Raw genomic sequence first — 26,969 nt, 5'->3', positions numbered from 1 at the left:
GTCTTACACGCTCGGACCCCTCTGGTCTAGGCTCGTCCTACACGCTCGGACCCCTCTGGTCTAGGCTCGTCTTACACGCTCGGACCCCTCTGGTCTAGGCTCGTCTTACACGCTCGGACCCCTCTGGTCTAGGCTCGTCTTACACGCTCGGACCCCTCTGGTCTAGGCTCGTCTTACACTCTCGGACCCCTCTGGTCTAGGCTCGTCTTACACGCTCAGACCCCTCTGGTCTAGGCTCGTCTTACACACTCAGACCCCTCTGGTCTAGGCTCGTCTTACACACTCAGACCCCTCTGGTCTAGCCTCGTCTTACACACTCAGACCCCTCTGGTCTAGCCTCGTCTTACACACTCAGACCCCTCTGGTCTAGCCTCGTCTTACACGCTCAGACCCCTCTGGTCTGGGCTCGTCTTACACGCTCGGACCCCTCTGGTCTATGCTCGTCTTACACGCTCAGACCCCTCTGGTCTAGGCTCGTCTTACACGCTCGGACCCCTCTGGTCTAGGCTCGTCTTACACGCTCGGACCCCTCTGGTCTAGGCTCGTCTTACACGCTCAGACCCCTCTGGTCTAGGCTCGTCTTACACACTCAGACCCCTCTGGTCTAGGCTCGTCTTACACACTCAGACCCCTCTGGTCTAGGCTCGTCTTACACACTCAGACCCCTCTGGTCTAGCCTCGTCTTACACACTCAGACCCCTCTGGTCTAGCCTCGTCTTACACACTCAGACCCCTCTGGTCTAGCCTCGTCTTACACGCTCAGACCCCTCTGGTCTGGGCTCGTCTTACACGCTCGGACCCCTCTGGTCTATGCTCGTCTTACACGCTCAGACCCCTCTGGTCTAGGCTCGTCTTACACGCTCGGACCCCTCTGGTCTAGGCTCGTCTTACACGCTCGGACCCCTCTGGTCTAGGCTCGTCTTACACGCTCGGACCCCTCTGGTCTAGGCTCGTCCTACACGCTCGGACCCCTCTGGTCTAGGCTCGTCTTACACGCTCGGATCCCTCTGGTCTAGGCTCGTCTTACACGCTCGGACCCCTCTGGTCTAGGCTCGTCTTACACGCTCGGACCCCTCTGGTCTAGGCTCGTCTTACACTCTCGGACCCCTCTGGTCTAGGCTCGTCTTACACGCTCAGACCCCTCTGGTCTAGGCTCGTCTTACACGCTCAGACCCCTCTGGTCTAGGCTCGTATTACACACTCGGACCCCTCTGGTCTAGGCTCGTCTTACACACTCGGACCCCTCTGGTCTGGCCTTGTCTTACACACTCGGACCCCTCTGGTCTAGGCTCGTCTTACACACTCGGACCCCTCTGGTCTAGGCTCGTCTTACACACTCGGACCCCTCTGGTCTAGGCTCGTCTTACACACTCGGACCCCTCTGGTCTAGGCTCGTCTTACACACTCGGACCCCTCTGGTCCAGGCTCGTCTTACACACTCGGACCCCTCTGGTCTAGGCTCGTCTTACACACTCGGACCCCTCTGGTCTAGGCTCGTCTTACACACTCGGACCCCTCTGGTCTAGGCTCGTCTTACACACTCAGACCCCTCTGGTCTAGGCTCATCTTACACGCTCGGACCCCTCTGGTCTAGGCTCGTCTTACACGCTCGGACCCCTCTGGTCTAGGCTCGTCTTACACACTCAGACCCCTCTGGTCTAGGCTCGTCTTACACACTCAGACCCCTCTGGCCTAGGCTCGCCTTACACGCTCAGACCCCTCTGGTCTGGGCTCGTCTTACACACTCAGACCCCTCTGGTCTAGGCTCGTCTTACACACTCGGACCCCTCTGGTCTAGGCTCGTCTTACACACTCGGACCCCTCTGATCTAGGCTCGTCTTACACGCTCGGACCCCTCTGGTCTGGGCTCGTCTTACACACTCGGACCCCTCTGGTCTAGGCTCGTCTTACACGCTCGGACCCCTCTGGTCTGGGCTCGTCTTACACGCTCGGACCCCTCTGGTCTGGGCTCGTCTTACACACTCGGACCCCTCTGGTCTAGGCTCGTCTTAGACACTCAGACCCCTCTGGTCTAGGCTCGTCTTAGACACTCAGACCCCTCTGGTCTAGGCTCGTCTTACACGCTCGGACCCCTTTGGTCTAGGCTCGTCTTACATGCTCGGACCCCTCTGGTCTGGGCTCGTCTTACACGCTCGGACCCCTCCGGTCTGGGCTCGTCTTACACACTCGGACCCCTCTGGTCTAGGCTTGTCTTACACGCTCGGACCCCTCTGGTCTGGGCTCGTCTTACACGCTCGGACCCCTCTGGTCTGGGCTCGTCTTACACACTCGGACCCCTCTGGTCTAGGCTCGTCTTAGACACTCAGACCCCTCTGGTCTAGGCTCGTCTTATACTCTCAGACCCCTCTGGTCTAGGCTCGTCTTATACACTCAGACCCCTCTGGTCTAGGCTCGTCTTACACGCTCGGACCCCTCTGTTCTAGCGATGTAAATGACTGACTTAGAATTCTGTCATCGGAAATTATTCCTGCACAGACCAGCGCTGCACCGTAGACGCCACGAACAATGGAAACCTATGAGTGGAAGGAACGGGCCGCGCCGGCGGCTTTGATGAAACATTCCCCGGGCTGGGAAGGAATGGCTATAAAGATTCCTGTACTTCCTGTCTGTCTGGCCGGTCCTGTAGACCGTAAATCATGAGCGTCCCCGAGGACGGAGAGCCTACACCTGCACACAGCGCCGGCCATAAAACAGGAGGAGCGGCTGCAGAACACACAGCTCTCTCATGTCTGCAGCTCCAGAGTATTACACGGCCCCCACCCCGCGCCAATCTGCTACCCGTAAACCACTAGGTTATGAGACTGAATGGGGAATCGCTACGTTAGCTTTACTTGAAATCGCACAATCTGAGGTTGGTTCTGGTGCTGTATTTATATACTGAGGTTGGTTCTGGTGCTGTATTTATATACTGAGGTTGGTTGTGGTGCTGTATGTATGTACTGAGCTTGGTTCTGGTGGTGTATTTATGTACTGAGCTTTGTTCTGGTGGGGTATTTATATACTGAGGTTGGTTCTGGTACTGTATTTATATACTGAGGTTGGTTTGTGTGCTGTATTTATGTACTGAGGTTGGTTCTGGTGCTGTATTTATATACTGAGGTTGGTTCTGGTGCTGTATGTATGTACTGAGTTTGGTTCTGGAGCTGTATTTATGTACTGAAGTTAGTTCTTGTGCTATATGTATGGACTTAAGGTTGGTTCTGCTGTTGTATTTATGTACTGAGGTTGGTTCTGTTACTGTGTTTATGTACTGAGGTTGGTTCTGGTGCTGCATTTATGTACTGAGGTTGGTTCTGGTGCTGTATTTATGTACTGAGGTTGGTTCTGGTACTGTATTTATGTACTGAGGTTGGTTCTGGTACTGTAATTATGTACTGAGGTTGGTTCTGGTACTGTAATTATGTACTGAGGTTGGTTCTGGTTCTGTATTTATGTACTGAGCTTGGTTCTGGTACTGTATTTATGAACTGAGGTTGGTTCTGGTACTGTATTTATGTACTGAGATTGGTTCTGGTACTGTATTTATGTAGGGAGGTTGGTTCTGGTACTGTATTTATGTACTGAGGTTGGTTCTGGTGCTGTATTTATGTACTGAGGCTGGTTCTGGTACTGTATTTATGTACTGAGGTTGGTTCTGGTGCTGTATTTATGTACTGAGGTTTGTTCTGGTACTGTATTTATGTAGTGAGGTTGGTTCTGGTACTGTATTTATGTACTGAGGTTGGTTCTGGTGCTGTATTTATGTACTGAGGCTGGTTCTTCTACTGTATTTATGTACTGAGGTTGGTTCTGGCGCTGTATTTATGTACTAAGCTTGGTTCTGGTGCTGTATTTATGTACTGAGGTTGATTCTGGTACTGTATTTACTATGAGGACACTGACTCTCTTCCATCTGCCTCCTCCCTTGCTGTCTGTAGGTTAGCATGTAACTACTTCATTGTCTGACTACAAACAGGTCTGTAGGAGATTTCTAGTGAAGACTATTTGCACGGTGGCGTCATTTCTTACTGGAGCTGCACTGGAGCAATAGACACACGACTGCAATGTCTTCACGCCCTTCAATATATGATTGGCCCCCTCAGTTCCTGTTCTGCTGCTGAAGATCAGCGGGATTATTATTATAGGAAAGACAACGGAGAAGTCAAGAAGGTAACAAAAAACAGAAGTAAATATTTCCGAAACATTCTCTTACCTCACTGCGATTCTCCCCAGCTCTAGTAGGCACAGGCAAACTTCTCGGGGCTGCTTGTGTAGAACTAGAGAAGAAGATGAAGATCACTTCATGAACGGAGATGATATACAATAATGAATACAGCGATATATGACGGGGGTCTCCACTCCTATCATGTTGCTACTTCCATTTCTTAGTTATCTACACTGACGGCCCCTTTATTAGAGACCCCCATCTAGTGGCGTTGGACTCCTTTGGTCTTCAGAACCGCAGCCATTCGTTGTGGCGTAGATCCCACTCGGTGATGAAATCGTTCTGCAGGAATATCGGCCCCTGCGGACAGAAAGCTTCTTGCAGAAGCTGCAGATTAGATGGCGGTGCTGACATGTTCTGACCAGCTGACAGGAAGGGGTCAGCGATTCATGCTGCTTGCGCCAAATTCTGACCTTCCATCAGCGTGGAGCAACAGAAATCTGGACCCATCTGACCAGGAGATGTTTTTCCGCTGCTCAGTGATACAAGTTTTGCGCTCTTTTGCCCGCTGGAGTCGTTCTGTTTCTCTTAGACACAATGGCGCTGGAACTGGTCGCCTGCTGTTATAGTCCATCTGTGCATAGGAACGGCGAGTTGTGTGTCCCCGGAACGATTCCTGACATCCTCCTCCGACCCCTTTCAGTGATGAGTTGTTTCCGTCCACAGGATACCCTTTCGTTGGACGTTTTCCTTGATTGCGCCATTCTTGGTATTCTCTCCGCACAGTTATATGAGAAAACCCCCCGCAGTTGGCAGTGAGCGCCCGGCTAGTCTAGCACCGATGATGGGGCTTCACTGGAAGTCACTCTGGTCGCTGGATTCTCCCTAATGTGGATTCACACTTGTCACGTGATTTTTTGCTGCGCTCCGGGGTCACAGGGAGAATGTCCATACGGGGATGCGCCAATTGTGAGAGCACAGGGCATCTAGTAAAGGGGCCGTTCAGTGTAGGCTTCTGGGAAAGCTGGGTGACATGCAGAATGGCTTCCATGGGGTTTGTCGCAGTCCTGAGTTGAGTTTTTCTTCTCTAGTTCTGCAGATATGTGAAGGACGTAGAACTATGTAACTTGGCGGATTGATCACTCATGAATCCAGGAGAGTTAGGGGATAACCACCATGTGAGCTGTGATGGGGACTCAGTTGGTTGTCACCCAGCTTTTCCAGAAACAGATATAATTAAGAATCAGTTGAACGACTAAACTACTTTTCCAGTAATTTCTTTTCTCTTAAAGTGATACACACGTTATTAAGCAGTTCCCCTTTAAGGCATTATCATAGTAGGACTATTACTGACATATTGCTAGAACATGCCAGAAATGTCTGATGGGTGGGGGTCTGACAGCGGGCAGATGTTCCCCATTTGGGTATTGCCTAGAGATATATCATCAATGTATTCTCCGACGCAACCCCTTAAATGAAACTGCTCAATGACACCATGTGGTCCCGTATACCGAAGAAACAGATGTAACTTATAGCAACCAAAAACAGTTCAGCAACGAGCGGAGGGAATGCTGGGAGTCACATGGATGATGGGAGTCACATGGATGATGGGAGTCATGAGGCTACGAGACCACGTGTGTCTGTTCTTACGGACATCTACATGTTCTCTTGCTGGAAGATGGCATTTACACTACAAGGATGGAACCCCAGATCCAGAGACTGTAGCGGGCCTCGTACTTCTCAGAGCTGAGAGTTTGTTACAATGTTTCCATTCACTGACAACAAGCAGAGATCATGAAAATGGTAAGAAATGGTAAGTAGAGCCCATTAGACATCTGCACACATTCTCACTATATAATATCTCAGTAACAGGGATGCTAATGACAGTGATACATGGAATGATGACAGATGGGACGTCCGTGTACACAGCGATTTCCTACCATAGCGGAGGGGCGCCAATAGAGTCAGCTGATACGAGAAGGGAAAGATTTACAGATTAGTGTAAAGAATCAGTACACTTATTATGGTTACAGTGATACAATGTAACAGTAGCGCAGATGGCGGCACGGCGGTGGTGTACATCAGATAATAAACTTTACTGGTTAACGGATGACGCTGCACAGAAGCGCACTGGACTGGAAACGTTACGCATTTCTAACCAGCAAGTCGCGCTTGTAGCATGCTGGAACGTCACACATCTCAGGGGACCTCACACTTCTACTCTACATCCATCGTTCCACATCCGATCGCTTCGGCGAGGCACTTCCACCCCTCTGATAACGAACCATCTTCATCTATAGTTATCCTCGTACTCCGTACTATGTTCTCGAAGGACCGCAGCGCGACAACATGGCGGCCTCAACAAGATATCTCCTGTACACGCTCGTCTCACATGAACATAAGCGACCCTCTGGGCCTGGAGAGACAAAGATGGCGGCACCGCTTCTCTGACTACACGGTGCATTAGTATGTATCGGTAGCCTCAGACACTCCATGCGGCTCCCGGTGGCTATCACTGCTCATGGGAGCAGCACCAGCCAATCACAGCAGGGTCTTATACTAACGATGTATACACAGCGTGCAACAGGCAGTCAGAGAAGCCGTGCCGCCATCTTTAAACTAAAGAGGAGCACCACTAACACGCAGCGCCCAGGACATCGCAATTTGTATTAACACTAAAACGCCCAAACTCTCTCATAAGCTTGTAGTTCATAAACACTGTGGCATGATTCCCACATGACCGCCGTCCCTTCTGAGAGGTACCACCCCCCCCAGTCCGTACTGTTGTGCGCACACCAAGCTGTCGTTGGACCGTCCTACATGTCCTGCAGCTCTATATCTGGATGAGTCCCAGCAGGGAGGGAGCCGCCTCTCCTTCCACCGGGGGTGGGGCTTAGTCCCCACAGTCCCAGTACAGAGGCAGTCCTAGCGAGTTCTAGGACCTTTTTTGGGGCGGAGCCTAAGGCCTTTTTTCACCCCATAGCCACAATATTGCAGTAAATAATCATGTGACCTCTCCCTCTGAAGACCCGGGAACATATAGAGGTCTACCATCGTGGAAGTATTAAAATCATCTGACGTTACACTTCAGGGGTTAATAACGTTTAGCCTGAAGCACATGAAAGCTACCTAAACTGGACTGTCCTTGATACTGGGGGCTTGAGCGTTTCCCGGAGACCATATCTAGTCATAGTTAATGTACGCACACGTCGCATTATGTATTCACTCATCGGTATTAAACTTCTATACCGATTTGCTACAGCAGTAAGGTGTAACTTTGGGCACCCCCTGTGATTGGAGCACTACGCACTTCTTGGTTCTAATTTTTGCAATAAAAACGGGTGAATGAGCGTTTTCTAAAAAGAGATCTGGAACAACTTGATGGCTCCATGTTGTGTTCTTTCCCGATGCACCGTACAGACAATTGGGCATACCTGGTGCACGAGGCTTCCAAACCCTGAGTATCACCGAAATTAAGGTATTACTCCATTAACCATGAGCAGGCACATCAAAAGGGGTTTAACCCCTTAATGTGCTTTTCCACGGAATGATTACACTGTTCAACAGCATCTTTGCATCTGGTGTGCGATATATCAATTCTTATGGATTTTTGCGAGTAGAATCCGAATTTACCTTGATGTATCACGTAAGGTTTTTATGTCATTTAGATTTTTTTAAAAGGTTTTTGTGTTTGTGCTCATTTTCTGGTAAATTATTTATATAAAATTAGATCAGTGAGTAAGCTAAACTCTTTATTTGAATTTAATATACAGTGGATGAAGTTCTAAAAATGGTCACTAGATGGCAGAACAATGTAGTTGAGCAGGAAGGTTCCCGACATGAGCCTATCCATGCTGCTGTTTGGTGTTTGTTGTAACCTGCATGAAGCCCTTCTCTTCATTCTCACCTCAGCAGATCGGGATTTTTTGAGTTTCATTCACAAATACTTTACCAGGAAAACATTTTTGAGTTCTGGGTGTTTTTTTTTTTTTTTTTTTTTTAAAGCAGACAATATTTGGCAATCCTGTATTATTGTCCATGTAATAGTGCTACATAGCTCAGGAATGTGACGTGATAGACAGAATCGGATTCTTCCACTAAATTCAGCACCCCAGAATTAGTTAAATCAACCCGTTTCCAAACCAGATACAGAATTTTTTTTTGATTTGCTGACCAGTGTCATCGCTCGGCTTCCTGCGATCCATCATAAATGTGCGCAGTCGTTCACTTCTCATTTGTCGTATCGTTCCATGTAAACAGCTTGTCATTCATTTATGAGCAACGGCCTGTCTACTATGAATGGAGGCGGGTGGCCGGACCGATCCCCGGAGGCTCCGCCTTCATTCAGTCAGCGATGCTCTTCTCCTGTAACAACACCGGAACGGTTACCGCTGGGACGACCGCCGGGCATCTGTGACGTGGATCCACCTCAAAATCCACAGTGGATTGGGTGCTAATCTGCTTCAAAATTCCCACCCAAATTTCTATCAAATTCCACGCGGCGCTTCCGTATTTTGTTGCGGCTGTTGGGCGTGGCTTTTCAAGGTGGGACCCGCAGCGGTCTGACTTTTGTGTCAGAAATAGGAATGGACTGTATTCACGCAGACAAACGCGCTATCGGTCTGAGAAACTCGGACGGATAACGCACTTGTAAAATTGCGGTTTTCTATGCAAGTGCGTTGTGATTTGCGAGAAAAACGCTGAACCTGCACTTTTCTTACGAGTTTTTCACATCTGGTTTTAATAGAAATTAACATAAAAATGGCGTGAACATGCGCGCGTGATGCGATTAGTGGCCTCTCATGCAGAGATTAATGGACGATTCTCAGGCCGGAGTCACCCAAAAATGGAACATGCTGCAATTTCTCCGTCTCACAATGAGAGAAAAAAACACCCGAAGAACCTTACAAACAATGGGTTAATACATCGCACGGGTTCTGTGTCGCGCAAATGTCTAGGACTCGTGCGATTTTCTTGTCTGTGTAAATAAGGCTGAAATCCAGGACAGGCCTGGGAATCTTCACTAGGCCTCAGGCTGCCATGGCAACTGAACGTTGTGGAGGTTAACCATAGCGTGTAATGGGTTAACAGCCGCCATCAGCGTGATCTCCTGTCCTCCGCGTATTTCATAGCACCTGATACAAGTATGGCGGACGTGTAAGGGGTTAAGCACAAGGTGCGCTCCGACCAGACGCAGTTCAGGCTCCCAGCAATATTTTGGAATCAGATTTCCCGAGAAACATCTGAATTCCATAATATTTTATAAGGCGTTTTGTGGAAGAGCCAGGCCGCCGTCTAGAGCGCTGTCAGCGCACGCAGCGGCCCACGGACGGCGCTACTAATGATGAATGGTCCCCATGCAGATGGACTAATCCGTTATGAAATTATGACTTCGCTCCTTTAAAAACAGATAAATATCTGACTGGACAGTTCGGATAATACGAGCGGACTGCTCCGAGGCGAACGAACGAGACGCGGCGCTCCGTTTAGGCGTTACGTCATCTATTTGACTGGAGGGGATTTACACCCAATCCACAAAATGATCTTCTGTGAAAAACCAAATCAGTTTTGTTCATATAAATGACCCTTCGCGCAGTCAGACCCGCGGATCGCCGTCGGCCGCGTTCAGCAAATTCACTTTATTTGCAGTGAATGGAAACTAAAACGCACTTCTGTGTTATAATGAATTTGGCGCCACCAATAAACGGTTTTGCTCTTACAAAATTAATTTTGTCATATACACACATAAAAAAACGCAAAATTTTAATTTTTTCTAAAATTGGCCATAGATGTGATGCGAGAGGCCGGGCCGCCACGGCAATATGGTCACATTAACAGGTATGGGCGGAGCCTGCGCGCTCCGGAAATAAAAGCTCAATCTTAGGCTGGACACCCACTGGCGTTTTATTCTCTCTTGCGCTGCGAGAGCATGTGAAAACACTCGCCTCGCAGCGCAAGAAAGACGCCGGGATGAGGCCGGGATATCGCCAGCCTTTTCAATAGGGCCAGCGGCAGCAGCGCTAGCCCCATTGAAAAGATAGGGAGAATACCGCGGACTTCTGCCACAGCTGTGACAGGAGTTTCCTTCATCTCCGAGGGGACTGCTGTGGCAGAAATGCAGCATGCTATCCCATTGCTTTCAATGGGATCGGAGCTGCAGCCTGTCCCATTGAAAGCAGTGGTTTGTGGCAAACCCTGCAGTATGATTTTTGGGGAAGGGCTTGAAATATAAGCCCTTCCCTGAAAATTATCATTTACTGGTAAAAAAAAAAAAAAATTTACTCACCTCTCCCCCGCTTTTCCCCGCCTGCTGAAAGTGCTGGACAGCAGTGTCGGGGAGCCAGTCGGAAGACGCGTCTGAGCGGCGGAGAGTAAAATTTTTTTTTTTTTTTTTTACCAGTTAATGATGATTTTCAGATTTTCAAATCCCCGCCTACTGAAAGGGCTGTGCTGATTGGTTGAGCGCTCAGCCAATTATAGCTAGTGCTTAGCTATTCATTCATGAAAGTGCTGGACAGCAGTGCCGGGGAGCCAGCCGGAGGATGCGTCTGAGCAGCGGACAGGTGAGTAAATTTTATTTATCTTTTTTTACCACTTATTGATGCTTTTCAGGGAAGGGCTTATATTTCAAGCCCTTCCCCGAAAATCATACTGCTGGGTTTGCCACAAACCACTGCTTTCAATGGGATCGGCAGCAGCACTGATCCCATTGACAGCAATGGCATAGCATGCTGCACTTCTGCCACAGCTGTCACAGCTGTGGCAGAGGATTCCTTCATCCCCGCGGTCACCACGGGGATGGAGGAAATTCCTGCCACAGCTGTCACAGCTGTCACAGTTGTGGCAGAAGTCCGTGGTATTTTCCCTATCTTTTCAATGGGGCTAGCGCTGCTGCCACTGGCCCCATTGAAAAAACTGACGATATCCCGGCCTCATCCCAGCATCTTTCTTGCGCTGCGAGGCAAGTGTTTTCACTTGCTCTCACAGCGCAAAAGAGAATAAAACGCCAGTGGTGTCCAGCCTTAGTAGGCTCTGGCAGATGATATTTCTGTGCACACTTAATTGATTTTTTATGGTAATCTGTTAGCAATTTGCATATTTAAAGGGGAACTTCACAAAATGTAAGATTTGGTAAAAATAATAAATCCGTCACAAGAAGCACAGGTCTGACCGCTCTCCGGCACAAGGCAAGCAGGAAAGGGGGAAAGAATGTAGAGAAGGGTCTGTGGGCATCAGAGCGGTCCAATATGCTATTCAGGTAAATTATTAATGCCAGAACGGATGGGTGAGCAGGAGGTCCAGCGTGTCCCAGAGGGGCCGGGAGTAAAGGCCTGCATGGCGGCTGCGGCACAGGTGGAGGTGAACAGGCAACGGTCATGTAGGGCAGTGTGGTCTGGCAAAGTATCAGTGTGAAAGGGCGGAGATGACTAGCTCAGCCCAGACCTACCTGTGGTAGGAAAGGAAGTCGACCTACCTGCAAGAGCCAGATGACCTATGATGACATGGCTTCCAACCAAACCATGATGACCGCAGTGACCGATGAAGATGAGTGAACAAGAGTTTATGCCGCAGGAGTCAAAGGGATCATGCTTGGTGAACCATAAATGAGCCTGCTATCTGCCAGGTATTGCCCTTGTATTGGACAGCTGCCCCGTGGCACTACAGGACTGCAGGGACACTATGGCACCCCTATATGTAGTTGTCCATGTGATGGGCACTAGGTCCATGTATTGTTGCAAAGTTTAAGATTGTTTGCAGCATTTAAAGCATCAGTGCCCTCCTATGTAATGGAAACATGGATGACAATGTACAGTAAAAAGTTTGTGTGCTGCAAAAACCTCCACCTGTATTACTGCGGCGCCATCATAAGACCATTCCATGCATTGCACGTGGTTCTCATTGCGGGGAAATTGAATTTTTGGACAGAGGTGGTAGGGGTGGGGGGGAGGGGGTGGGGGGGAGGAGCAAGGAACATTATGTCTTCTTACAGTCGAAAAGTTTATCGTATGGTAATGACTATTTAAGACCCAGAAAGTCTTTGTCGCTGGTGACAGTGACGGTAAATGGATCCCCTACTCTGATGTATTCAATGTGCAGATGGAAGTGGAGCTGTCACCATTCATCGTCTCCGAGGCCTGACAAGATACCGAGACGAAAGTGAAGTCTTATTCCGTGGAGAGTCCTCAATGCTTTATCAGAGGCCGTCTGACAATGGAGCAGATCATCCAGGCGATACTGCGAGTCACTTTCACAAAGAGGGTGGAAAGAGGACGAAGCGCGGAGGGATCTGGTGTCAGTCCGGGCAGGGATAGAAGCCTTTTCATCCGCAGACACTGCTCCCATTTATCCTGCCTCACGTTATCGGACTTCTGATGGAAATATCAGTCCTTTATGTGTCAGGCTGAGAGCCGTCATGTGCTTCATAACGTGATGAGACCCGATAAAGACGCTTCAGTAGAAGGGAATAATGATACCTAAAATAGATGTGCAGTAAACTCTGCAACCGAGGAGGGCAGATAGCAGCTTCTACGAGCTAATGGAGCGTTTATAAAAATGTAGAAGAAAGGTCGACATCAATGGAACCTTTGTAGGAAGATCTTGTGGGAAGATGGGGGCTATAGATCAGTGTGCAAGAAAGGCCAAAACGCCAAAGGGCAAGTGTATGGAGCATAAGACCAAAGATCCAGGAGGTCAGAGCCGTAGACCACCAGAACACAGGTCTGCAGACCAGATGTATAGACCACCAGAACACAGGTCCGCAGGTCAGACATATGGATCACCAGACCACAGGTAAAATGTATGGACCATCAGACTAAAGATCCAGGAGGTCAGAGCCGTAGACCACCAGAACACCGGCCAGACTTATAGATCACCATAACACAGGTTCACAGACCAGATGTATAGACCACCAGAACACAGGTCCACAGGCCAGATGTATAGACCACCATAACACAGGTTCACAGGCCAGATGTATAGACCACCAGAATACAGGTCTTCAGGCCAGATGTATAGACCACCAGAACACAGGTCAGATGAATAGACCACCAGCAGACAAATCAGATGTATAGACCACCTGAGCATAGGTTCACGGGCTAAATCTATAGACCAGCAGAACACAAGCCAGCAGGTCAAATCTGTCGGAGAAATTTTAAAGAAGTACACCTAAATCAGGTAAAATCGATATAATAGTCACAAGTGACTTAGCCGTTAACCAAAAACTCAGACAAGAGATCTGAATCAAGTTAATGGTAATGGGGTTCTGGAGATCCAGGCACCCGACCCCGCAGTTTTATTTAGAGTACATGAAAGATGTAACCAACTTATAGATATGGGAAGGATTATACAAATGACGAATAAGTAAGATATATGGGTGTATACATTATTGGCTAAAAAATGATTTTCTCAGGCTCGAAATGTCATATTTGGCGTAAACACATTGGAATTCACAGATGTCGTATAAACAGCACAAATAAAGGAGAACAGACCATCAGAACAGAGATCCAGGAGGTCATAGCTGTAGACCACCCGAACAAAGCTTCACAAGCCAGATGTATAGACCACCAGAACACAGGTCAGTTGTATAGACCACCAGAACACAGACCAGATGTATAGACCACCAGAACACAGGTCCACAGGCCAGATGTATAGACCACCAGAACACAGGTTCACAGACCAGATGTATAGACCACCAGAACACAGGCCAGATGTATAGACCACCAGAACGCAGGTCCACAGGCCAGATATATAGACCACCAGAACAAAGGCCAGCTGTATAGACCACCAGGACACAGGCCAAATGTATAGACCAGCAGAACACAGGTCCGCAGGTCAGATGTATAGACCATCAGAACACAGGTCCGCAGGTCAGATGTATAGACAACCAGAACGCAGGTCCGCAGGTCAGATGTATAGACCACCAGAACGCAGGTCCGCAGGTCAGATGTATAGACCACCAGAACACAGGTCCGCTGGCCAGATGTATAGACCACCAGAACACAGGTCCGTAGGTCAGATGTATAGACCACCAGAACACAGGTCAGATGTATAGACCACCAGAACGCAGGTCCGCAAGCCAGATGTATAGACCACCAGAACACAGGTCCGCAGGTCAGATGTATAGACCATCAGAACACAGGTCCGCAGGTCAGATGTATAGACAACCAGAACGCAGGTCCGCAGGTCAGATGTATAGACCACCAGAACGCAGGTCCGTAGGTCAGATGTATAGACCACCAGAACACAGGTCCGCAGGTCAGATGTATAGACCATCAGAACACAGGTCCGCAGGTCAGATGTATAGACAACCAGAACGCAGGTCCGCAGGTCAGATGTATAGACCACCAGAACGCAGGTCCGCAGGTCAGATGTATAGACCACCAGAACACAGGTCCGCTGGCCAGATGTATAGACCACCAGAACACAGGTCCGTAGGTCAGATGTATAGACCACCAGAACACAGGTCAGATGTATAGACCACCAGAACGCAGGTCCGCAAGCCAGATGTATAGACCACCAGAACACAGGTCCGCAGGCCAGATGTATAGACCACCAGAACACAGGTCCGCAGGCCAGATGTATAGACCACCAGAACACAGGTCAGATGTATAGACAACCAGAATACATGTCTGCAGGCCAGATGTATAGACCACCAGAACACAGGTCCACAGGCCAGATGTAGAGACCACCAGAACACAGTTCAGATGTATAGACCTCCAGAATGCAGGTCTGCAGGCCAGATGTAGAGACCACCAGAGCACAGACCAGATGTATAGACCACCAGAGCACAGGTCCACAGGCCAGATGTGTAGACCACCAGAACAAAGGTCAGATGTGTAGACCACCAGAACACAGGTCAGATGTATAGACCACCAAAACACAGGTCAGATGTATAGACCACCAGAATACAGGTCTGCAGGCCAGATGTATAGACCAGCAGAACACAGTTCCACAGGCCAGATGTATAGACCACCATAACACAGATCCACAGGCCAGATATATAGACCACCATAACACAGGTTCACAGGCCGGATGTATAGACCACCATAACACAGGTCCACAGGCCAGATGTATAGACCACCATAACACAGGCCCACAGGCCAGATGTATAGACCACCATAACACAGGTCCACAGGCCAGATGTATAGACCACCATAACACAGGTCCACAGGCCGGATGTATAGACCACCATAACACAGGCCCACAGGCCAGATGTATAGACCACCAGAACACAGGCCAGATGTATAGACCACCATAACACAGGTCCACAGGCCAGATGTATAGACCACCAGAACACAGGACAGAGCCGAAGATCAGCAGAGTATTGGTCAGCTATAGAGACCACTATAGAACAGGCAATTCTACAAATCCTCCCCCTCCTAACTGCTCATCCAGACCCCTGTCTTTATGTGAAATTATAGATGACCTCAGTGTTTTCCAATGGAAGAAACTCCCAACTTGTCTGGTATTCCAGGGGCCACAATTCACCTGTAGCTTACCCAATAGCTAATACGGAGATCACAAGTATGGTCAAACAGCCTTTAAGGTGCCCATAAACCTTCAACAACTCTTGGATGAAGGACAGTTCATCTGACAGCAGTTTCCACCAGACACATGAACAGTCAGCTCAGCCAAACAATAAAGTGTTTTGGGAGGTAAGCCGCAGACAGACTGCTCCAGTGACGACTTATCTGCCGGGAAACAAGAGGATCGGCCATTGAGATTCAACATTCTGATCTTTTTTTTCCCCCCTAGTATCATTAGTTGGGGTAAAGTTGAGCAGCCCCCATACATATCGCAGAGTCGTCTAGCCCCTGTTATTGGCGAACTAAATGTTGATCTGTAAGGGGTCTTTAGTTTGTAGTCATCGGTGTGCACTTTAATACATCATCACTGATAATTACTTAGGCTCGGCTCGTTACGATGATACAAATTTGTGACATGATAAAGATCAAAGGATTGTGCTTACCTAGTCCTTCGGACTCAAACAGACATGTCTCCCCAACACCAATACTCCGGCACCAGGAGAGGAAGTTGGCTGTATTGTCTCTTGCAAAGAAAGACCCAGGCGGGGCATTGGCACGGTACGGTATCCTCTTAGTGGGCAAATTCTGCAAAAACATTAAATTAAAATGTATAAATAAAAGTTGCATTGTTATATAAGGACGATTTAGTGAACAACAAGAAGCTTAATTCCAGAAGCAGCGCCATACCTGCCTACAGGTTGTATAGGGTATTGCCACTCATTTCCGTAGAGAGGAGCTGTAATACCAGACATAACCCGCAGGCAAGAGTGGCGCCGTTGCTGGAAGAAAGAGACAGAGTTCTTTGTAATCCCAGAAAATTCCTTCCTCCACTTGCAAGAGGTTGCCTTTCAGAACATGAGACTTTGTCCGGCACCAATTACTTATTTGCAAACATTTGTTTTAAAAGAACACTTTAAGTAAGAAATAAGATGCCTCCTTCAAACTGCAGCCTCATACTGGGGGCCGCGAGGCGCAGATTCCTGGAGAATAATTAGGTTTCCATGTGGTGAGGGAGAACTGTGTTGACAGAGTATAAAATATCTAGAAACAAAGGTGCCCACAACCCGGGTCTCAAATATCAGGCAAATCGCTCCCCTGCTGCAATTCCCGCACAATCGTCTCTCGCTGATGGCCGTACATGTGGTTAAATGCAGGATGTGAAAGCGAGAGGAAAACACATGTCGTCATCCGGCAACCATCCTGTCAAATTCACTTCTCTTCGGCTCTAGGGATCTCTGCTCCACCGATGTTGTGAAATGAGAGAAAGAACGACTTTTATAGTTTACTTTTTCCAAATGAATTGGCTGAATGGGATTAGCCGAAAACTATTTAACACTGTGCTGGCAGCGCAATAGACTGGCAACTTAATAGAGTAATAAACCGTCCAGTCGTGATTAATTAAACTCACTCAATTACTCACAGTGTAGACCTGGCTGTGTCTGACTGGTCATCAACCTGTAGAGCAGCAGAGCTTCAAACGTACAAGACTACAACTGCTATAATACTTCCCCCTATGAACAAGAATATAACTACTATAATACTGCCCCCTATGTACAAGAATATAACTACTATAATACTGCCCCCTATGTACAAGAATATAACTACTATAATACTGCTCCTATGTACAAGAATATAACTACTATAATACTGCCTCCTATGTACAAGAATATAACTACTATAATACTGCCTCCTATGTACAAGAATATAACTACTATAATACTGCCCCTATGTACAAGAATATAACTACTATAATACTGCTCCTATGTACAAAAATATAACTACTATAATACTGCCCCTATGTACAAGAATATAACTACTATAATACTACCTCCTATGTGCAAGAATATAACTACTATAATACTGCCTCCTATGTACAAGAATATAACTACTATAATACTGCCCCCTATGTACACGAATATAACTACTATAATACTCTTCCCCATGTACAAGAATATAACTACTATAATACTGCTGCCTATGTACAAGAATATAACTACTATAATACTGCCCCCTATGTACAAGAATATAACTACTATAATACTGCCCCCTATGTACAAGAATATAACTACTATAATACTGCTTCTATGTACAAAAATATAACTACTATAATACTGCCTCCTATGTACAAGAATATAACTACTATAATACTGCCTCCTATGTACAAGAATATAACTACTATAATACTGCCTCCTATGTACAAGAATATAACTACTATAATACTGCCCCCTATGTACAAGAATATAACTACTATAATATTGCCCCTATGTACAAGAATATAACTACTATAATACTGCCTCCCATGTACAAGAATATAACTACTATAATACTGCCCCCTATGTACAAGAATATAACTACTATAATACTGCTCTCTATGTACAAGAACATAACTACTATAATACTGCCACCTATGTACAAGAACATAACTACTATAATTCTGCTCCCTATGTACAAGAACATAACTACTATAATACTGCCCCCTATGTACAAGAATATAACTACTATAACACTGCCCCCTATGTACAAGAATATACCTACTATAATACTGCCCCCTATGTACAAGAATATAACTACTATAATACTGCCCCCTATGTACAAGAATATAACTACTATAATACTGCCCCCTATGTACAAGAATATAACTACTATAATACTGCTCCCTATGTAAAGAATATAACTACTATAATACTGCCTCCTATGTACAAGAATATAACTACTATAATACTGCCCCCTATGTACAAGAATATAACTACTATAACACTGCCCCCTATGTACAAGAATATAACTACTATAATACTGCCTCCTATGTACAAGAATATAACTACTATAATACTGCCCCCTATGTATGAGAATATAACTACTATAATATTGCTCCTATGAACAAGAATATAACTACTATAATACTGCCCCCTATGTACAAGAATATAACTATTATAATACTGCCTCCTATGTATAAGAATATAACTACTATAATACTGCCCCCTATGTATGAGAATATAACTACTATAATACTGCCCCCTATGTACAAGAATATAACTACTATAATACTGCCTCCTATGTATAAGAATATAACTACTATAATACTGTCCCCTATGTACAAGAATATAACTACTATAATACTGTTCCTATGTACAAGAATATAACTACTATAATACTGCCCCCTATGTATGAGAATATAACTACTATAATACTGCCCCCTATGTACAAGAATATAACTATTATAATACTGCTCCCTATGTACAAGAATATAACTACTATAATACTGCCTCCTATGTACAAGAATATAACTACTATAATACTGCCCCCTGTGTACAAGAATACAACTACTATAATACTGCCCCCTATGTACAAGAATATAACTACTATAATACTGCTTCTAAGTACAAGAATATAACTACTATAATACTGCCTCCTATGTACAAGAATATAACTACTATAATACTGCCCTCTATGTACAAGAATATAACTACTATAATACTGTCCCCTATGTATAAGAATATATCTACTATAATACTGCCTCCTATGTACAAGAATATAACTACTATAATACTGCCCCCTGTGTACAAGAATATAACTACTATAATACTGCCCCCTGTGTACAAGAATATAACTACTATAATACTGCCTCCTATGTACAAGAATATAACTACTATAATACTGCCTCCTATGTACAAGAATATAACTACTATAATACTGCCTCCTATGTACAAGAATATAAGTACTATAATACTGCCCCTATGTACAAGAATATAACTACTATAATACTGCCCCCTGTGTACAAGAATATAACTACTATAATACTGCCCCGTGTACAAGAATATAACTACTATAATACTGCCTCCTATGTACAAGAATATAACTACTATAATACTGCCCCCTATGTACAAGAATATAACTACTATAATACTGCCTCCTATGTACAAGAATATAACTACTATAATACTGCCCCCTATGTACAAGAATATAACTACTATAATACTGCCCCTATGTACCAGAATATAACTACTATAATACTGCCCCCTATGTACACGAATATAACTACTATAATACTGCCTCCTATGTACAAGAATATAACTACTATAATACTGCCCCCTATGTACAAGAATATAACTACTATAATACTGCCCCCTGTGTACAAGAATATAACTACTATAATACTGCCTCCTATGTACAAGAATATAACTACTATAATACTGCCTCCTATGTACAAGAATATAACTACTATAATACTGACCCCTATGTACAAGAATATAACTACTATAATACTGCTCCCTGTGTACCAGAATATAACTACTATAATACTGCCCCCTATGTACAAGAATATAACTACTATAATACTGCCTCCTATGTACAAGAATATAACTACTATAATACTGCCCCCTATGTACAAGAATATAACTACTATAATACTGCCCCCTATGTACAAGAATATAACTACTATAATACTGCCCCCTGTGTACAAGAATATAACTACTATAATACTGCCTCCTATGTACAAGAATATAACTACTATAATACTGCCTCCTATGTACAAGAATATAACTACTATAATACTGACCCCTATGTACAAGAATATAACTACTATAATACTGCCCCCTATGTACAAGAATATAACTACTATAATACTGCCCCCTATGTACATATAACTACTATAATACTGCCCCCTATGTACAAGAATATAACTACTATAATACTGCCTCCTATGTACAAGAATATAACTACTATAATACTGCCCCCTATGTACAAGAATATAACTACTATAATACTGCCCCCTATGTACAAGAATATAACTACTATAATACTGCCCCCTGTGTACAAGAATATAACTACTATAATACTGCCTCCTATGTACAAGAATATAACTACTATAATACTGCCTCCTATGTACAAGAATATAACTACTATAATACTACTCCTATGTACAAGAATATAACTACTATAATACTGCCCCCTATGTACAAGAATATAACTACTATAATACTGCTCCCTGTGTACCAGAATATAACTACTATAATACAGTACAAGTATAGAATTACTGTATACACAGTTGTGTGTTTTTGCAGTCTGTATGTATATAGACATACAGGTCTGTGTAGGGGTTGTTTACACATGACAGTGAGGGCTCAGTCACCGGGCGCCCGTGTGACTGAGCCCTAAGAGTTAAATGGCCTTTGTTCGTGTTTCCGTTTTCTCTATCAGCGGCCGCTGCAGCTCTTCTTATATAATCAGAGATTCTATAAACTGTTATATTTACTGTCTGCATTGACCTTCTGATGAGAACTGACACTACGTTGTCCCACAGCTCCCCTCATTACTGGATGGCTCCGCAGCCCGGATGGACATTCCTGACGTTCCACAAGGACCTCGTGATGCCAAGCAGCCAATTGTCTTCTCCGTTTTAGAACAATATGAGTTTTTCATTTTCTTCTGCACGTGGCAGAAAGCTGTCCTGAGTCTTACTCATCAGTCCTGCAAGTCATGTTGTAGCTGCGAAAGCCATAAAAGACGAGCGTCCTCACTGCAAGCCGTGTCATGCCGAAGATGGCAGCACAAAGCTGGCGCCGATCGTGGCCAATTCCTCCCTGTGGGGGAACAATGACTTTCTGACAAGACGGTCAGATGATCCTCCTGGATGTCTCTCCATTATAACTGACTGATTTTTCCCCCTCCTCTTATGGCCCCTAAACACGGCGTATTTCCACGGGAGAATTCTCAGCTTGCTCTATTTCCCAGCATATTTGTATGAAACTAGACCCACAGAAGTCAATGGGATGCACAAATACACGCAATACACCAGCTTGAGAAAGACCCCAGAGGGTGGGTCGAAACGTTGCTGTCTTTGACCATGGAATAAAGGAAAAACTTTTCTACTTTTTGAAAATATCGGGCTAACTTAGAATGCTTCATTACACCTTTGATGCTGCTTTTATTATTGATTTGACTAGATGCGTGAAGGGTTAAGTCCCCTGGTGCAGCACCGAGTCATGACTGACTCCTGGGGTGACGGCACATCGTGATGTTTCTTGGCAGACTGTTTTTGCTTTGCCATTGCCTCCCCAGTCATCTTTAACATCCAGCAAGGATGGAACGCTGAGTCAACCTTAAGCCGGCTACCTGACCCAAGCGGGGATTGAACCCGCAACCTTCAGGTTATGAGCAAGCACAGGAGGTTCAGGAGATGCGTGAAACACTGCATGATTGAGCAGTAAAAAGACCACATGTGGAGCTCATTAGACTAATTAATCATTGCAATTAATGTGTCTTTCTTTGCTGCATGCAAATGGACATGCCCCGCAGGCGTAAAAAGTGCATAAAATACACCGATACACACGCAAAAAAGCATCATACCTTTCACAACTACACAGCGCTGAGGCATGCGCTAATCTGCATACGCTCGTGTGAAGGGTGCTTAACTCTTTCCAATCCAATTTTGGATTCAGGGTTTCCTAAAAGGCTTTCTCTTTTTGCTGTTATACAACGGTGCCATCTGCTGGCTAAAGCCAGTGTGTGCGCCAGAGAGGCTCCGACAGTGGAGTGGCTGGCAATAGACGGTAAGAATACCCTGTGGGACGTCATCTGACATTGGAGCGGTACAAGCTTCAATCAGAAGGCAGGAAGACGTCAGACAGTGGATTGGAAGAGGTTAAGGGTTTGTCCACATCAGTATTGGAGGCTCCATCCAGAACCCCCACTGCTGATCTCTGCTTGAATACCAGACAAGTAGCTCTTCATGCAGCACCGTTTCATTCTGTACATTCCAGACTGCTCCCCAGAAATCAAATAGACCCCCATTCTAGTCAACGGGGTCTGTTTTCTTGCTCCTGGAACAGATCAGCAAAGCAGAATCCTCTAAGATTGATGTGAATGAGCCCTTAGTGCTGTAAAGCTTTACATTGCAGCTGCTTGACATTGAGCGCCTTCTTAGGCTGCCTTCACACGGGGGAGAAAAATCACATGAGAATTCTGCGTTTCAAGAAGCATGAATCTCGCACACATATGAAGCCCATTCTTTTGTTTTCCTGCATGGTACTGCGATGAGATGCAGGAAACAAATCGCGGCATGTTCTACCTTGTGCGTGCTCTCGCATCGCAGCGCCATTGTTCTTAATGGGATCGGCAGTAGCATCACACCACGAAAACAATGGGAGAAGCTCTGGGATCCTCCGCCGTGGCTGTTAGTCGTTGCGGCGGACCTCTCGTCTCCAAAGTGATGCGAGGCTGTTTTGACATAAAAATGCCTCCCATCCATGGGGAGCGCGATACGGGGGCGGGATTCACAGCCCCATACTGCGCCTGCCAGTGCGAAGTTAGCCTTACGCATAAGCTGCTCTCTTGGGTTGTTTGGACCATAAAGCTATAATATGAAGGGCTGCTGCAGGCCGACTTTAGGTGCCATCCATACTGTATATATTGTGGCACTTGGCTTCAGCTTCTCCCTGCCAGCTTACAACACAGCAATGTTCAGCAACTGTGCTCAGAGATCACGAGTTCTCTGTATATCACATTCTGCAGAGACATATTGTGGCGGGTAGAAGTCATCATGGTGGTCTGGGGTGGATGCAAAAGAAAATGGAAAGCGAGCGAATCCAGTCAGAAAAGACATCACCTGTGACCACTGCATATGAATGTACTGCAATCACTAATACAGTCTACAGAGAGCCCCCGTGTAGAGGTATCTAATGCTATGAGCTCACTGTATGGTAGTAATATTGGTCCTTGTATAGTGTTTTATCAGTTACGGTATGGCGGTATTATTCCATTGCCAAGCAGTGGTAACGTGTTCATGATGTGGTGGTATTATTTGGTTTTATATGACGGGACTGCGGCTCCCTACCAGCCACTGTGACAGGGATTGCAACAGCGCCCCATATGGGTGAAGGGTAGATGCCAAGACTGTAGGATAAAATCTAACCTACTTATTTAGCTTTACACAATATGGAGACCCCCTTATTCTACGACTTGATGGGGGTTCCATCTGTCAGACCCGTCGCTGATGAGACACTGACGTCACAGCCTAGTGATATAGCATTAATGTCTGTAGTGGGAAGCCCCTCCAGCCCCTTCCTCACAAGAGTACGGAGTTATGTATGAAGGGTTCACCTCGCCTCCCATGACAGATCCTTCTCATCGTACCGGGAACATTTCTTCTTCTCTGTTCATTAGATGATTCTCAGCTCCAGACGTCCCTCCACCTCCCAACAACATCATTAGAGCCTCTAAAAACGTGTAAGTCGCTCACCTTGTCAGTCTTCCGGGTCTCCATGAGCTTCTCTCGAAATTTACCCTGTAGAGTCTCCGCCAACTGACAGAGTAAAGCTCCATTATCCAGCTTCTCCAGGAACGTTTCTGCTGTTACTTCCTTCCCTGCCGAAAACACCAAGAGATCAAACGTTATATATTGTAATATATATATATTATATGCAGCTCACTATTCTGCTGGTGGAGTCACTGTGTACATACATTACTTATCCTGTACTGATCCTGAGTTACATCCTGTATTATACTGCAGAGCTGCACTCACTATTCTGCTGGTGGAGTCACTGTGTACATACATTACTGCTCCTGAGTTACATCCTGTATTATACTCCAGACCTGCACTCACTATTCTGCTGGTGGAGTCACTGTGTACATACATTACTTATCCTGTACAGATCCTGAGTTACATCCCGTATTATACTCCAGAGCTGCACTCACTATTCTGCTGGTGGAGTCACTGTGTACATACATTACTTATCCTGTACTGATCCTGAGTTACATCCTGTATTATACTCCAGAGCTGCACTCACTATTCTGCTGGTGGAGTCACTGTGTACATACATTACTTATCCTGTACTGATCCTCAGTTACATCCTGTATTATACTGCAGAGCTGCACTCACTATTCTGCTGGTGGAGTCACTGTGTACATACATTACTTATCCTGTACTGCTCCTGAGTTACATCCTGTATTATACTCCAGAGTTGCACTCACTATTCTGCTGGTGGAGTCACTGTGTACATACATTACTTATCCTGTACTGATCCTGAGTTACATCCTGTATTATACTCCAGAGCTGCACTCACTATTCTGCTGGTGGAGTCACTGTGTACATACATTACTTATCCTGTACTGATCCTGAGTTACATCTTGTATTATACCCCAGAGCTGCGCTCACTATTCTGCTGCTGGTGGAGTCACTGTGTACATACATTACTTATCCTGTACTGATCCTGAGTTACATCCTGTATTATACCCCAGAGCTGCACTCACTATTCTGCTGGTGGAGTCACTGTGTACATACATTACTTATCCTGTACTGCTCCTGAATTACATCCTGTATTATACTCCAGAGCTGCACTCACTATTCTGCTGGTGGAATCACTGTGTACATACATTACTTATCCTGTACTGCTCCTGAGTTACATCCTGTATTATACTCCAGAGCTGTACTCACTATTCTGCTGGTGGAGTCACTGTGTACATACATTACTTATCCTGTACTGATCCTGAGTTACATCCTGTATTATACTCCAGAGCTGCACTCACTATTCTGCTGGTGGAGTCACTGTGTACATACATTACTTATCCTGTACTGCTCCTGAGTTACATCCTGTATTATACCCCAGAGCTGCACTCACTATTCTGCTGGTGGAGTCACTGTGTACATACATTACTTATCCTGTACTGCTCCTCAGTTACATCCTGTATTATACTCCAGAGCTGCACTCACTATTCTGCTACTGGAGTCACTGTGCACATACATTACTTCTCCTGTACTGATTCTTAGTTACATCCTGTATTATACTCCAGAGCTGCACTCACTATTCTGCTGGTGGAGTCAATGTGTACATACATTACTTATCCTGTACTGATTCTTAGCTACATCCTGTATTATACTCCAGAGCTGAAATCACTACTCTACTGGCTTCAGAGCTGCACTTTGCATACTGGACTTCACCCTCTTCACAGCAGGCACTGTCTAGTCAGTTGCCCAAATAACGATACCATATGCTGTGCAGATAACACTTCCATATAGTTGCACAGTGCCAATAGTGCTGCCTAAGTAAATACCGACATGCAATGCTCATAAAATAGCATACAGTGGTGAAATAGCCACCGCATACCTAAAGTAATCTAATAACAGTGTTGTACAATCTGAAATAATACCGCTATACTCATCATATTAAGATTCATGCTGTTCATAAGCCTCTGGTGCCAGCCCATCTCTGGCGCCCCCTTCAGCAAGGGAAATGATACAATTTTGTTGGCATGAGACCTACAAAGCTATAACTTCTTTGAGCGCGTTAGCTCCGCCCCCTCGCTGTCTGCGCTCTCACAGAATAAATTACTTTTGCACTGAACATCTGTAACCAATGAAAAATATATTAGGTGTCGGCTTTCAATTTGCCGTTCTTTATGGCTGCAGAAGGTTGTACCGAGATTCTAAAGCCGAGCCCTGACATATTTTACAGGTCACCTATATTAGTGTAAATGAGGAGTCTGCGCCGAGCCGCAGGAAGGGGGAGATGGAAAATACATTAATACCGCCATAAAGAAACAACATTACATGAGGACACGTATAGAAGGGGAAGGCATAATATGAGGTGGACTGGATGACATATCGATCACGAAATCTACTGAGCTGAAATGCTCAATATGTAGATAACTGCACTCTGACACAACTCTGTATTTTTAAGAAAATGAGTAACAGGTTGTCAGAGCTCCGCCCCCCGCGGTGAAGATAATGAAGAGAATAAGGACTAAAAAAGTGGTTATTGCGGTCACATTGAAATGATTGATTCCTGTGTGTAGGCGGCAGTATTATAGTAGTTATATTCTTGTACATAGGGGGCAGTATTATAGTAGTTATATTCTTGTACATAGGAGCAGTATTATAGTAGATATATTCTTGTACATAGGGGGCAGTATTATAGTAGTTATATTCTTGTACATAGGGGGGAGTATTATAGTAGTTATATTCTTGTACATAGGGGGCAGTATTATAGTAGTTATATTCTTGTACATAGGGGGCAGTATTATAGTAGTTATATTCTTGTACATAGGGGGCAGTATTATAGTAGTTATATTCTTGTACATAGGGGGCAGTATTATAGTAGTTATATTCTTGTACATAGGGAGCAGTATTATAGTAGTTATATTCTTGTACATAGGGGGCAGTATTATAGTAGTTATATTCTTGTACATAGGGAGCAGTATTATAGTAGTTATATTCTTGTACATAGGAGCAGTATTATAGTAGTTATATTCTTGTACATAGGAGCAGTATTATAGTAGTTATATTCTTG

At 45.4% G+C, this 26,969-nt stretch overlaps 1 protein-coding gene across 5 annotated transcripts in view; it reads right to left on the bottom strand.

The window, feature by feature from the left end:
• The window catches only part of GAS2 (growth arrest specific 2), a 93,567-nt gene that overhangs the window by 34,710 nt on the left and 31,888 nt on the right, over positions 1-26,969 (bottom strand). For all 5 annotated transcript variants that reach the window (XM_066583609.1, XM_066583612.1, XM_066583614.1 and 2 more), the window contains 3 exons: positions 23,924-24,048; positions 16,131-16,272; positions 4,214-4,277 (listed from right to left, as the gene is read on the bottom strand). In XM_066583609.1, the coding sequence (XP_066439706.1) occupies positions 4,214-4,277; positions 16,131-16,272; positions 23,924-24,048 (331 nt within the window). The remainder of the gene's footprint in view (positions 1-4,213; positions 4,278-16,130; positions 16,273-23,923; positions 24,049-26,969) is intronic.

The sequence above is a fragment of the Eleutherodactylus coqui genome, chromosome 11, assembly GCF_035609145.1.
Source record: "Eleutherodactylus coqui strain aEleCoq1 chromosome 11, aEleCoq1.hap1, whole genome shotgun sequence".
Taxonomy (NCBI): domain Eukaryota; kingdom Metazoa; phylum Chordata; class Amphibia; order Anura; family Eleutherodactylidae; genus Eleutherodactylus; species Eleutherodactylus coqui.
Note: the sequence above shows the minus strand (reverse complement) of the source record. Positions and strands in the feature narration are given on the sequence as shown.